This window comes from Patagioenas fasciata, chromosome 15 (genome assembly GCF_037038585.1).
Source record: "Patagioenas fasciata isolate bPatFas1 chromosome 15, bPatFas1.hap1, whole genome shotgun sequence".
In the NCBI taxonomy this organism is placed as follows: domain Eukaryota; kingdom Metazoa; phylum Chordata; class Aves; order Columbiformes; family Columbidae; genus Patagioenas; species Patagioenas fasciata.
The window spans coordinates 1,585,373-1,600,197 of record NC_092534.1 but is presented as its reverse complement, the minus strand read 5'-3'; the positions used below and the strand labels follow the sequence as shown (position 1 = coordinate 1,600,197).

The 14,825-nt window shown below is 40.8% G+C and overlaps 2 protein-coding genes across 4 annotated transcripts in view; one reads left to right on the top strand and one right to left on the bottom strand.

Annotated features, from left to right (window-relative positions):
* The window catches only part of PARN (poly(A)-specific ribonuclease), a 251,745-nt gene that overhangs the window by 96,657 nt on the left and 140,263 nt on the right, over positions 1-14,825 (top strand). The gene's annotated exons all lie outside the window — the stretch shown is intronic.
* The window catches only part of TXNDC11 (thioredoxin domain containing 11), a 30,066-nt gene that overhangs the window by 13,294 nt on the left and 1,947 nt on the right, over positions 1-14,825 (bottom strand). Inside the window, exons 2-6 of one of the 3 annotated variants that reach the window (XM_065851039.2) lie at positions 12,932-13,006; positions 12,441-12,657; positions 11,621-11,718; positions 9,614-9,743; positions 1,577-1,670 (exon numbers count right to left, since the gene is read on the bottom strand). In XM_065851039.2, the coding sequence (XP_065707111.2) occupies positions 1,577-1,670; positions 9,614-9,743; positions 11,621-11,718; positions 12,441-12,657; positions 12,932-13,006 (614 nt within the window). Of the gene's footprint in view, positions 1-1,576; positions 1,671-9,613; positions 9,744-11,620; positions 11,719-12,440; positions 12,658-12,931; positions 13,007-14,825 lie in introns of those variants that run through there. The other 2 variants (XM_065851040.2, XM_065851042.2) reach the window with 2 other exon arrangements.

The window sequence follows — 14,825 nt, the reverse complement described above, 5'->3', positions numbered from 1 at the left end:
AGTCAGGCAGAAAGGGACCTGGGGGGACTAATGGAGAGGAAGCTCAGCATGAGCCAACAGTGTGCCCAGGTGGCCAAGAAGGCCAATGGTGTCCTGTCCTGTATCCAAACCAGCGTGGTCAGCAGGACAAGGGCAGTGATCCTTCCCCTGTGCTCTGCATTGGGGAGGCCACACCTGGAGTATTGTGTTCAGTTCTGGGCCCTCAGCTCAGGAAAGAGATTGAAGTGCTGGAGCGGGTCCAGAGAAGAGCAACAAGACTGGGGAAGGGACTTGAGCACAAGACCTCTGGGGAGAGGCTGAGGGAGCTGGACTTGTTCAGTCTGGAGCAGAGGAGGCTTAGAGCTGAGCTCAGCACTCTCTAGAATGACCTGAAGGGCAGTTCTAGCCAGGGGGGATTGGGCTCTTCTCCCAGGCAGTCAGCAATAGGACAAGGGGGCATGGGCTTCAACTCTGCCAGGGGAAATTGAGGCTGGAGATTAGAAAGCAATTCTGTGCAGAGAGAGTGGTCAGCATTGGAATGGAGGTTTGTAAACTGAGATTGGCCATGGCACTGAGTGCCATGATCTGGGCAATGGACTGGAGTTGGACCAAGGGTTGGACTGGATGAGCTATGAGGTCTTTTCCAACCCAGTCAATTCTGTGATTCTGTAAAGGCACAGAATCTTACCGATCAGCATCTGCCAACGTTGGTGACCAAGGCAGAAGGAAGGTGACAAGAGCAGGTAACAAGAACAAACATGTTCTCCTTCGGCACACAATGTATAGAGCATGTGAACCTGAACTGTCTAATTTCTTGAATTGCTTATTTAATATAGAATCTGGTATCATAGATGCACCTCGCTATGTGCTATGACATCTCAAAACCCAAGATACAGATATAAGGAAAAAGGTATGAACATTGGCTGTTTTGATGATTAACATTTATAGTAAGTATATACTATGCAAATACATATTATAGTAGTTCAATATTTATAAATATGTACACACAACGATAGGATGTTTCTCATCTTTATGTCACCAAGCACTGCCCCAACATATAAACAGGGAAATTACAGAACAGAATGTAAGAGAACAGGCTCTATATCATATACCAAGTCAGTGGCACACTAAAAATCAGGATAATGCCATCAATGTCCTTCAATTGCTGACAGATAGAAATATCCATAAAATGTGCTAATCTTAACTTTACACCCATTCTATCCAGAATTTACGACCTGGGAAAAAAGGTATTAAAGATATACAAAGTTTGCATTTGTAAATGGAAGAGTTTTTGCATTTGAGATTATTAATGCAAACCAACAGGGGCACAAAGCCCTTTCCATCGTACCACCTTGCACCAGCTCCAGAACTCCATCCGGGAAAGAGCTTGGTCAATATTTAGTGGCTGCGGTCAAAGTCAAGTTCACCCCAATGCCCCTGAACCTGACTGTAATAACAGTCTCATAACTACATCAACATCAAGGAACACTCTAAAGGGAATAATTCCCAAGTCACAAAATATTGCAAAAAAACCTACTTAAGACCCTATATATAACTCATTCATAGAAAACTTAAATCATGAAAACAGAGCTTTCACCTTTCTTTAATGAATGTAGTGCTGATGTGAAGAATGTCAAATAACCAGGTGGTTGAGGCGAAGCATTGAACTCAAAATAGCCAAGAACTCCAGGCTGAAATAATAAGAATGAGAGTTAATTCGTTCTTTTCAAGTATAAATATATAGGGCACAGCAATTATTTGTCTACAGTAAAACACAACAGATTTTAAAAAGACAATGTTTACTGAGGAACAGGCATTTCACGCTGCAAGAAAAGCTTTATTGAAAGGCTGAACAGAAATCAGTTCTGAAGTTGTCATTCAAAAGCTACGTATGAGAAAGGGATTTTATGGTCGAAGATGGATAAGTTTCAAACCGCTTATTTCCCATTTAGCTATCAAAGTTCACTACAAACAATTAATATTTCCTTTGCAAATATTTCAGAGACAGTTTCAGCACCAACATAACAACCATAAGCATCATAAAGATTTCTTTTAGAACTGGAATATCAAATATAATTTTTCAGAGTATGAGCAACTTAAACTGTAGCACTTTAATTGATCGCTGTGTTGCACATAATTAGCAACTACATGTGAACTCGCATATTTTGTGTGTAAATACTTGAATTGTCAAGACAAATGATCATCCCACCATTGAGCTATCGCGCATTGTAAATTCTTGCAGTATATCCTGCAGGAGTCAGAGACCAGCTGCACAAAAATACTGACAGAGCCCCATATTCCACCTGCATATCCAGAAAGTTCTTCCAATTGCCCAATTTAAAGGATTCGTCCCAATACAGGCCTATTGACCTTACCAAGTATGGAGCCAGAATGGCTTCACATTAAATTCCACCAGTAAATCTGGGAGAAGCTGACTTGGAACAGAGAGGTGCATGGTCTTCAAACTCCTCTTGTTCCAAAATTTCAATTAAGCTTTGGTTTTAAATTTTGGAAAATATAATCCATTAAAAATATTATTAATTATGGTTTTTAATACATGGCTCAAATTGGTTTAATAAACTTTGAGGGTAGAGTACGTGATGGAATCTGGGTATTTTCTGTTCTTTGTTTCCCAGTTCCACACAAAACAAGAGCACTCAGGGACTGCTGCAGAACAGAAGATTTCAGACTCACCCATCGTCCATTTGTGTGGCAAATATATTCCCACACAAGTATTGCCGTTTGGCATTCCGCTTTACTTTTTTGTTGAGATTTACGTATAACATTTTAAACTGATTTTTTTTTTAAATGAACACATATTTTGCCCGGTACTGTCATTAGTGGTGTGAACAGTTATTCAATACCAGTCAGATGAGTTGAGCTACTTCAGCTGATTAGCAATCTCAGGATGTTCACTTATAACAACATTGCCCATTCCAATTAATGACCTGTTATTTCTAGGAAGGAATTATTCGTCATGCATGAATGCTAAACACAAGATCCTTGTTCACAAGGATTCCTGATGAGGTACTCCAAGACAATTTTCAAGGATAAAAATGATACATAAGCAATTAGTGAAACTTCTGCAATAACAATTGTAAAGCAGGAAATAAAAATCTAAATAAAAGTGAAAGAATACAGCAAAATCATGGCACTCATTCTTCTTTTTTAACTAATAAACAGGTTAGTAATCAGTGTCCATGTTTTTCTCTGAGTGCCACATTAAGACAATAAAGAGAAACAATCTCCTTTAAAAACTTGCAAAGCATTCAAGTGAACCAAAGTAAGGAGACAGATAAGGTAACCAAGATTTTAGTTCCCCATTTCCTAGGACCATTGTTGAATCCTGTTACTGTACAAAGCAAACTTACGGCACCAAATATTGAACGGAAGAAGAGTCAAAAGTGCCAGTAAAATGCGACATGAAAAAGTGAGATCTGGAAATCGTTATGAAGTTGATTCCCAAAGGTGATGTTGTGATTCTGCCAGCCCTGTTGTGCACTCACAGCAGCATGAGACTTCCAGATCATGAAGAATGAGATGTTTCCATGAGACATTTTTGGAAAGTGCTTTTTCAATAAGAGAAAAATGTAGTGGGAAGAATATATAATGCTATATGCCTGATCATTAACATGGTTACTTAATGTCCTTTTAATGATGATAGTTAAAATTTCCTCCCTGTTACAGGCCACAATTATACATGAGAAGAATGTCTAAAACACTGTGTTTCTTTTCTCAAATACCATGCAAATTTTCCTGTTCTTCCATCGAAAGAGATCCATTTGCTAATACAAACCACTCTGCCCATTTTAACAAAACTGAACACTTTCAGGTGTCAGCAACTCACAAGGAATCTTGCTCCAGCAAGCGATATTCAAGTTTTACAGAAGAGATCTCTCCATGTAAAGAGTTCCTAGTTCTGAACACCAGTGCGCTGAGAGGAGCTCGATGGCAGCGACTCCCACTCCCTTGCACATAAGAACCTCCAAACCACCAGTAACTGCTGCAGCACCAGCACCTGCGTGCGGCTGATGTGGCACCGACGTCCAAGCTGTAAAGGACCGACAGCTGCTTCCATGCAACCATCTGTATGGGATTATGGTTAATTACCTTCACACAAGCAGTTAGGAATAATCATTTGAACAGGATTTGCCTTGCTAATGCATAAAGTGGGAGGATAAAATATTGGAATGTGACACAGGGATAGTTTAAAGACACCACATTAGGAGTGTTGGTGTTGCTAGACTGGAGTTGTTCTTTCCATGAAACGATTTTCAGGATCTGTCTCAAAGCAAGTGTTTGTAGGAAAGGTTTTGGAACAAACCTAGTGATGTCAGTAGTGAATGCTCATTAGCACCTTCTCCTGATGAAACTCATACATTGAAATACAAAAACCTTTAATTGTAGTGTAGCCTATTTCTTGCTTCGTGTCTACATCAGAGGAATGGAAAGTGATGTACGATGCCAATTAAATCAAATAACAGACTTGACAAGAATCTCAACAATTACAGATCAGCAAGTTCACAGAAACTTTAAGAATGAATAGAGATCTTCAGGTGAGTAATTTTAACTGGAGAACAGCCAGCATGGTTTTATTACTATCATGGTTTTATTACTATCTTTGAAGGAAGGAGCAAGTGTGCAGATGACTGATGTACTCAATGCAGCATACTGGAATTCCCCAAAAGCCCACAAGAAGTTACCAAACACACTGCAAGAAACTAAGGTGATAAGGAATAACATGGAACGTTCCTTTCAAGATTAGCAGAAAAGTGAAAACTACAGGTAGAAATGACTGGTTTTCCACAAAGACAGCCAGCCAGGATGTGTACTGCTGCTCATGTAGTCCAACATTGCTATAAACGCTTTAGAAATGGGAGAGAAAGGTGAGGAACAACATGTGCAAAGGTTATTGGGAATCACTGAAACTACGGCTGACTCAGAAGAGTTGTACAAAGACACTATTAAATGACTGTGCGATGAAAGAGCTCTGAGATTTCAAAGCCAACAAATGTGAAGTGATGGGGACAGAGAACTGAAAAAGCCCCACAGCTACTGATTAGCTTTTACAATTAGATTAATGCTTTTCCTACGCCGTTATTTCTATCCCGATTTGTATTTCTTTTTTTTAATGTTTTGGCTACATCACATTGAGATTAGGGAGATTTTTATTATTTTTTTCAGAACACCAGGCGTGTGCTGGCAGACAATTCCTGCCTCACCTCATCTGTGAACACAGGAAAGAGAACAGCAAGAGCAAAGGAACGTGTTATCTCTGGGGATTACACACCACTAATTCTATACCATAGAAATGCAAAGGAGAAACTGTTAATTGATATTACATTACTTAAATTTATGAGTCTGTTCATTTTCTAACCATGTTATAAACATTGTGCATCCAGAACTGAATGCAAACCCTCACACCCCTGGTTAGCACACGCACCAGAGCGCCCACACAAGAGCAACACTGAAGTCCAATGCACCCGTGGTACCTGACGGTACCTCCTCTCCTCAGGCCAGGAAATTATGAGGTCCCCAGGCACATCCCGTGTTTTCATAAGTGAATGAAGCTTTTTGTCTCACTAGAGAAGCTGCATGTTTTCCTTCTCTGTGCCTCAGAAGGATGAGGCCGTTTTTAGTAGTCGGGCTAGTCAGATGAGACACGAGACACGTCAGTGCGGATTAAAATGGAACTATTACATCTCTGCAGTTACGAACATAAAAGAAGTCTGATTATAGGTACTTCCAGGCACCCGGAGCTATGGCAGGAACTGCGTAACTTTCTCTTTATGTCATTTAAATCTTTCTATACATTCCAAGATTTTACCTGCTTTCCAAAGGGTATTTTTCCCCTTGCTCTCAAAACTTCAATTCTAATTCTTATCCAGTTTCAGTTTTGCACTGGTATCCTTCCACCAAAAAAAAAAACCCAAACTTAAAAGGCACAAAAAAAAACCCCAAACCACAAAAAATCCAAACTACAAAACTCACACGGAAAAAAATGCAGAATCTGAATCTTCTCAAGAATTTTTTTCACAGGGTTTGAGCGCCCTCTTGTGAGGTCAATAGAGCACAACACAGCACAACACAGCCGTGATGTGGCTGAAAAATGGACAAACCAGCACATAACGAAAAGCAAGTGCTCCTCCATTTAGCTGGATTCTGTTCATCAGTATTTCATTTGAATACAAGAGATAACGCTGCTAGATTTCAGTAGCTCTTCGTGAGGTTCAACTGAAAAAACAAAACTTTGACTGTTTATCTCGGTACTTTTACAGTGTTCCTTATTTCGGGCATGCTAACGCGTTATAATGGATTTTAATATCCCACTAAGCGTAAGCAGAGCTCCCAGTTTTCTTTGCTAAATAATTTTTCTGCCAAAAGCCGGCTACAGGAATTAGAACGCAAGGTTAAAGCGCCAAAAGCTTCACAGACTAGATGGAAAAGGATAACTATGGGCTTGAAGTCCTGGCAATCAGTAAACTGACAGGCAAAAACAAAATACCCTGGAAACAAGAGAAGGAGGGCGCAGAAGCTCTTTTAAGTGTGGAAAAACGTGCTGAGTAAACTTCAGCTCTACATGATGCCCTGTAAAGGAACCACTCACCTACTAACGACTTACAAATGTATTGCACGCTCCAGATTACACGTAGTGCCGTCCTCAGACGGAGAAACAAAACAATGAGGACAGAAAGCGAGTGACAGGCAACTCCTCTGCCACCTACTGCTTCCTCAATACGGGAGGCCCTGGCAGAGTAGAACGAAGTGGTGAAGGAGCAGAACAGATCAGCTGCAAAGGGGTTCATTCCTACTGACATTTTCAGTCAAAAGTAAATACCCCTAACAGAAGTTTGCAGAACCTGTTTCCTAACAGAACACAGGGCTGAAAATGACACACTGATGGTGACAAACCTTTCAGAAAATACTCTGAGTTTCAAATGAATTAGTTTTTCAATGAAGAAAATCACAAAAACCTGATCAAGCAGCAGCCAGTGGTCAATATGCGTAGTGTTCTATCCTTTACAGTCTTTTCTCCTTTTCCTTCTGCTAAAAATTAACATTTTTAACATATAAAAGATTAAAAATTCCAGGAAGACACTAGCCAAGGCTCTCACAATAGCAATTAGTGTGTGCCATGCACACACCCCCCTGTAACCTGCTCCACTCCTCAACCTTTCCAACTTAAACACAGGAGTCACTCCCTCGGTCGTATCTTCTCCTACAAAACGTATAAAGTTCATCAACTTGCATTGCAAACATTAGAAAATGTTCACATTTCTAACCGCCTAAAATGATGAAACACTGTGTTTCTTTCTGGTTTGAAAGTAACTTCTCCTTTGTGCCTGTATCCATTTCCCTCTTCATGTCCAATTCTCTTTTCTTAGGTCTTCTCTGTATCCCAGCTCCTCATCACTCGGCAGCCGCTTTTCTTTTTGCACTCACCTGGCCGTGCACTGGGCAAGGCCCTGTTCTCTGAACACATCTCGCTGCATGAGCTGGCTGCTATTTTTGTATCGCCTTCTCCCTGTCTTGTTCAGCTTCACAGAGGCAAGACAGTGAGCACCTAGTGCCACAACCTGGGAAACCTCAGCCTTGAACAACTGTGGGGCAGCAAGACAGACCAGATCCTGTTATGACCATGAGCCAGCACTGAGCCCTTGTGGCCTGGAAGGCCAATGGTACCTGGGGTGGGTTAGAAGGGGGTGGTCAGTAGGTCAGAGAGGTTCTCCTGCCCCTCTACTCTGCCCTGGGGAGACCACACCTGGGATATTGTGTCCAGTTGTGGCCCCTCAGTTCCAGGAGGACAGGGAACTGCTGGAGAGAGTCCAGCGCAGCCACCAAGATGCTGAAGGGAGTGGAGCATCTGCCGTGTGAGGAAAGGCTGAGGGAGCTGGGGCTCTGGAGCTGTTTGGAGAAGAGGAGACTGAGGGGGGACTCATTCATGGGGATCAATATGGAAAGGGGGAGTGTCAGGAGGATGGAGCCAGGCTCTTCTCGGTGACAACCGATGGTAAAACAAGGGGCAATGGGTGCAAACTGGATCACAGGAGGTTCCACTTAAATGTGAGCAGAAACTTGTTCCTGGTGAGGGTGGCAGAGCCTGGCCCAGGCTGCCCAGGGAGGTTGTGGAGTCTCCTTCTGTGCAGACATTCAAACCCGCCTGGACACCTTCCTGTGGAACCTCAGCTGGGTGTTCCTGCTCCATGGGGGATTGCACTGGATGAGCTTTCCAGGTCCCTTCCAACCCTGACACCCTGGGATTCTGTGATTCTATTCTTAGTCCATGTCAGGAAAAAGAACCAAAAAATGCTAAATGTAAACAGAAATTGGGCATTTAGAGCCACAGAATTTGAAAAACAGGAAGGTGGGAAGTTTGAACACAGAATTAAAAATATCTGTTCATTTGCTAAGCAGTATTTTTAAAAGTATTTTCTGGTTCTCCCCCCCTAAATTTGTCTTTTCTCTTAGTCCTTTCCCAATGGAAGTGCACCTCCTACTGTAAAGCAAATTTAAGCTTAATGACACTACCCTTATCAGTTACCTTTTGCAGACTAACAAGAAATAATTCATCTATCACAGACAAAAAACCAAGCACAGCTGTTTTCAGATCTCTATAGGAGGCAAAAAAATGAGAGGTTTAGAATGGCAAAACTGAAGCAGTGAAAAGGACACCACACTTGTTTGTGATCACAGCATCAGAGACAGACACACAATTCACCACTCCTGACTCCCAGTCCCTGCTTAAAACACTAAAACTAAACTGGGGGATAAAGCGGAGCGTGAGCAGCACCTGCGTGTGGGGACGGCCGGAGTGCAGCCCCTTCGGCTCCCACCAAACGGCTCCATCCTGCCCCAGCACCGGCCCCTGGAACACGCATCAGTTCCAAGAGAACTCTGCTTAAAGCCCCTCCTGTGTTTTGGCCCCTACTAACACCACCTGCATCCATTTGTTGATCAGGTTTTCTGTTCTGCTCTAACAGTCTGAGGTTTGGTAAAATTATGGCATTTACCCATTGTGCACTACAGAAACGAACAGTAACAAAGGGATTATAAATGGTTCTGTGTAAGTGCACTCTGTCTAATTGGAAGACATTAATCCACTAGTATTGCCACCAATCCTGGCACCTCTGAACACAACAGACTGGAAATTAATAAAACACAATGATTGAAATGAAGTTACAGTAATCAAATTGGTTAGGAGCTGTTATTTCAACTCATTTCACATTTGTTTTTACTTAGCAGGAAGGTTTAATATTCCTTCAAAAACTAAAGTAATGGTTATATATTTCTCAAATGCTTTCCCAACTTACACTGCGGGATTTCTGTGAACAGATTTCTCCCTTATTTCTTGTTCTTCCATAACTTTCTGCTGAGGTAACAACTTTGATTGTTGTCTCTACATACGAAAGCACTGTAAATTAAAAGCATCGCTAAATCGTAAGAGTCACTACACAGGGAACCAACATTATGAATTTGTCATTTCATATTTTTATGATTTTAACAAATTTACAGGGCGCTGACTTCAGGATCCTGAAAATAAAACTGGTACTTTGGAGCAGATCAAATTTAATCGTGAAACAAGTCAAACTCTTTCTGAACCACAGTGGTAAAGCTAGAGAAGAGAGACAAGTACCTCATAATTTGAGAGGAAATCTAGTAATTTTGATCGAGACGAGATGTAGAGTAGTGGTGTCATCACCCGGCGAACAAACTTTTCAATATAAACAGCACTCATAGGGCCTTTGTATTCAATTGGTCCAAAACTAGTACCAAAAAAAATAATAAAACATTAAGACTTAAATTAGCAGTAGAGTCCTATCTCTGCCACCCCCGGGAGGGAATTACACAGACTCAGCCTCCAGGGAACTGCTCCCTCTGTTAATTAGCAGTGGCTTCTGTGACTGATGGAGGAGCTGAAATTGCAGCGACTCTAAGGCAGCACCTACGGGCAGATGCAGCGCGTTGCTGGGGATGAAGGGATGGAGACCTCCTCCCAGTCCCATTAAAGCAGCTGGTAAAATGCGGGTATGGATTGTAAGATCATATATGTATCTTTCTGCTTTGTCCAAAGTGACTTGAAAATAAGAGTTCTGAAAAATGCCACTATTTTCACTTGATTTTTTAAAATCTTTACAAAGTTCAAACAGTATCAACCTGAAAAGGTGCAGTATTTTTACAGAAGACTTTTACAAGTAGCACCCAATAAAGCAGGAACTTTCCCATCAGGCCACTGACAACACTCAGTCCACAGATCCACCTGATCCAACGGTTCACACCACATTAAGCGGTGCTAAAACAGCAGGCAGGCTGGGCCTTGTGGATGCGATTTCCAGAGACTATTCTCCTTCATCTCCTTGAAATCCTGTATCTGATTTCTTATCATTAGGTTGGACAAAGCATCACAGTCCAAATGAAATCAAACACAAAAATCATGAGGAATTAGTCCATTCCCACAGAATAATTTAATGCGATATATCTTTTAATATATTTTATACTTACAGACACTCTGAAAAATATCAAACTCACACTGATACACCTATATTCAGATGCTTGGAAGCGGTCTTCTAGTGCCCAGTAGATGATTTTAAATTCTACGCTGGCTTTTACAAACCTGTGTCTATATGCACTGCTTCAATGTGGCACGTGCCCAGTACATGAGGCCTCAGGTTTAATATCTCAGGCATGAGGGGCTGATTGCCCTTTGGGGTTTTATCAAGTATCTATATGAATTCACATCTCATCTCGTTGCAACTGTTTAAGGTTACTGAAAATATCAAAGTGTGTCCATCTAATGTGTAAATAGGTTTAATGCAATGTACACCCAAGTGGGATTGTTGTTTTTATTACAGTTTGAATTATGCCAGTGTCATCTGTGTCTGTTCCAAGTTCAGCTGACAATGACAGGGATTATTCCTCCTCAATACATAAATCCCTCCCAAAAACCAAAATCAGCCTCTGCAATGGAAGAGCTGCAGTTCAAAATCAGGGTATACAAGTAAAATGCAAGTGATATACTACACAGCATCCAGCTCTAGGGTGCCTAGCAATAGAAAGTGTGTTTCCTTACCTTCTGCTCCACACAAAGAGGGAAAAAAAAAGGATAATACATACAAATACTAAAAAATAGAAGTGAGATTATATAAAATGTTATAAAATGGCATCTCAACATTTGGAGCATAAAAAAGTGAGCGTAAAGTTCAAATTTAGAAGAAAGTCTTCAGTAAATAGTGCCATTTAAATATGCACTTAAATTCCACTGAATTCAGTAATCCATAAACACGTTGCTGCTGTCACAAATAGGGACCAGCTGATATAATCCATCCACAGAGCAAGCGGACAACTGCGATTAATACAGAAATCTCAATTCCTTGCTTCTCATTAGAGGCAGAACTTCCAGGAGATGCCCGGGCAAAAGAAAATTTCCGTGAGGACAAAGAGTTGAGCAGCATGTCATTTAAGTGACATTTACAGCTCTTCTTGACATTCAATAGCATAGCGATGAACTTCACCCAGAATCTCCTCATCTATGACTATTTACTATAGCGATAAATATAACGTTTTCAAAATTCAACATTTTATACAATCTCTCTGTTTCTCAAAAAGACAATAAAAACCCCAGACTCTAGGTGTGAAATCTTACCTCCGATGGTATAAGTGTATCACAGGAAAATAAAAGAAATGCTTCTGCTTCCTGCATTTCCCCTGGTTCCACCAGCAATTTACAGCCACAAACAGCACCTGCAGAGCGGGTGAAAATTCACAGCTAACAAAGTAAACAAAGGACATGACTTGACCTTCTTCATCTAACTTGCGCTTTTCCTAAGCCGTTCTATCTGCTACTCGCAGTGCTTTTTCAACTCAGTATTCCATTTCTGCCTCTCTATCACATAAGACTTTTGAAAAATTTTTTGGGTCATTTTGCAACAGAGATCCTTTTGGTCACTTTTCTTTCTAGTTTTTAAGCTTCCTAATTGAAATCTTTCAAATTTACTAACTTAGTCATGATCCATATTAACTACTTTTTCTGCAGAGTGGAGCTAAGGAGCAGAGGTTTAGGACTGGTGAAGTGTTCCCAGGTAAGCAACTGCTGGAAAGCAGTGTTATAGCTGCTATCTGATTAGCTTATCTGATTACCAGTGTCTCCAAGGATCCTGGAACTGGAAGTGAACTCCCTTAAATTTCAGTCTGAAAGGAGGTGAATAAATCCGAGAACATTTTATAAGAAGAAACTTGCAGAGTTTCCCATTCAGGAGCAGAAATAACAGACAACTAAGCAGGAATCACAGGTTTTTTCCATTTATTCTAACACTCTGTATGTGAAATTAAGATGGCTGGCTGAGTTATCCTAACGTGAGCATTCAAGTCCTACTGGTTCCCATGGGATGACAGAAACTAGCGTTGGCTTGGAGATTAAAAACCGATCAGGTGATGTTTAAGATTCGTATATTCTCTGGAGTTACCTGGTCTGACAACCTGCTGGCCACATGTTCTATTTCTTCTCTTGCTGCAATGGACTGGCCACACCAAGGCGCATAGAAGAAATACAGCACAACTTCTGCGTCCTGACGAAGGTGATCTGCATAGTCCAATTGTCCCCGAAACAGATCAATGACTGGAGATGTCGTGGAGAAGAAATTCACTGGAAGCTTCGCTGGCATGGTTACATCTTTCGCTCGGCTGCAGGATGGAGATGAAAAGTGGTTATGCAAACTGGACAGCAGTAGTTCAGAAAGTGGGCTCAAAGCCCTCGTTTTGCAATCTTAGCAAAGGTCGTGCAATGTCAAAACTTTAGAAACTGATGCAAACACCTACAACCTACATTATCTGAGTTAGTGTCATGAGATACCATTCAAGCCTGAAGATCACCCTTACCACGCTCTGATATCATGCACTACGTTTACGGGTATGTTAGCTCACACTCACTGCTGGTTGCTATAGACAATAACATTACCAGGAAGACTGATTTCTTTGGATTTCTTCCCTGGCCTCATCCTCTTTTAACACTTGTACTCTAGGTGACAGCACCCTGATAAGAGAAGAGACACTGGTCATAAAGTTTTGTGATGTGACATTTACACATACAGAAACTATAACCCTGCCTTACGCTTTGCTTTATTCTACACTTCTAGTCTTTCATATTGTATTAGGAAAAAATACCTACATGTGTGTTAGTTTATTTTACTCATTAGAACAGGGACTGTAAACTGTTCAGGGCATGTTTCGCCTTCAGTATATGGACCATATCAACAAACAGAGGGTCTCAACTTAAAGATATTATGACAGATTAAGTTTCGTAAGAGAAATTAGTTTGACCAGTAATACCAATAACATAAACCAAATACTCAGGCAACCATTTCCTATCAAATCAGCAATGAAACAATGCAGAACTCAGCATTTCCAAGGTGCTCAGAAGCTGTTATGGTATAAATTGTCTTCAATGCAAGTGAATTATCATATAGTCTTTTTTATATTTTCTTAATTCCAAAATTGTCACTAGCTGTATTTATACTAGAGCAAATCAGATGAAAAACTGGGCTGCACCACTGTAATGCTCACTTTTACCAGGTTCCTTACGTGACAGGAAGTTTTAGGAACCTTGTATCACAAGGTAAAATGTAAAATAATACAGTACAAACAAATTTTTACCTGATATGTGATCCTTCTCAGGTTACAATTTTAGTAATTGTGATCAAATTATTGAGCCCTGAACACCGTCAAACTCATACGTTACGTAACCTCCTAACAACGTGGCCACATTTCCAAACTTCACAGTCATTCTGCTTTGCAAGAAGAACCTTTGTCTTCACAACACAGACCACAAAAGCCACAAATCTTCTCTCATTTCCAGGTTACTAAGCACACACTTAAAGCTCAAGATTTAAGAATCACTCCCAGGATATTTTCTACAGGCTATGGAAATTCTTCATTCTTATGTAAGAGACAATATTTGCTTCAAAGCCCAGAATTTAAAAAATATTACCTAGTCCCTCATGTTCACAGTTCATTCATTGTTAATAGCACTAACAAAACTATGCTTTCACACAGTTCCTTCCATGGACTTCCACCTTTGTTCCTTCCCTTCTCCCAGTCAGCGACCTCCACCAAATTAAAGCGGACAACTGGGTCAAGAGTTACGGTGAGTGGGATGAACACAGAACGTAACAGCAGAAGCCTTGCACACGAGACACAAAATTGGCTCCAAATTGCAAGAAGGTAAAACAGATCAATGGAAGTCCCATGACATGAATGAGTCAGGAACCGCATGGCTACCCTCAAACATGAAAAAACTCTAGTGATTATTACAAAATAAGGCACAATAAATCAACCACTACCAGTTGCTTAAAACTATTGGGTCGGTAGTATCTCCCTCCACAATACCAAATGAATAACAGAATATTTTCAGATAATTTCCAGGTTTACAAAGAGAATAGTGGTGTGAAACACTAAAAATTACAGAAGTCTAAACTGAGGATTGCGTAATAAATGATTATACAAACATAATACCATTTGCTGTTTACTAAAACACTGACTGTGTTTTTTACCTGCTGCACAGAGCCTATAAAAATTTAAACTCATTTCAAGAGAACAACGTGGTAATACGGGAAAGGACGTGCAAGTGTGTGTATCATCAGTCCCTCTGAGCAGAAGGTCCTCAGAGCGAGGTTGTCTCAAAAGACATTTGCATAGTGCCAGAAATACCTCGGGTTCTAAACCACAGGCTTTCCATAATAACGCATGTCAGCTCAGGCTTCATTTGTCTATTCCTTGAGCCACTATTATAATCCTGCGATACCTCAGATCCCACTAACGGATTGCCTCGTTGTAAAGGAATTCTCCCTTTCCAC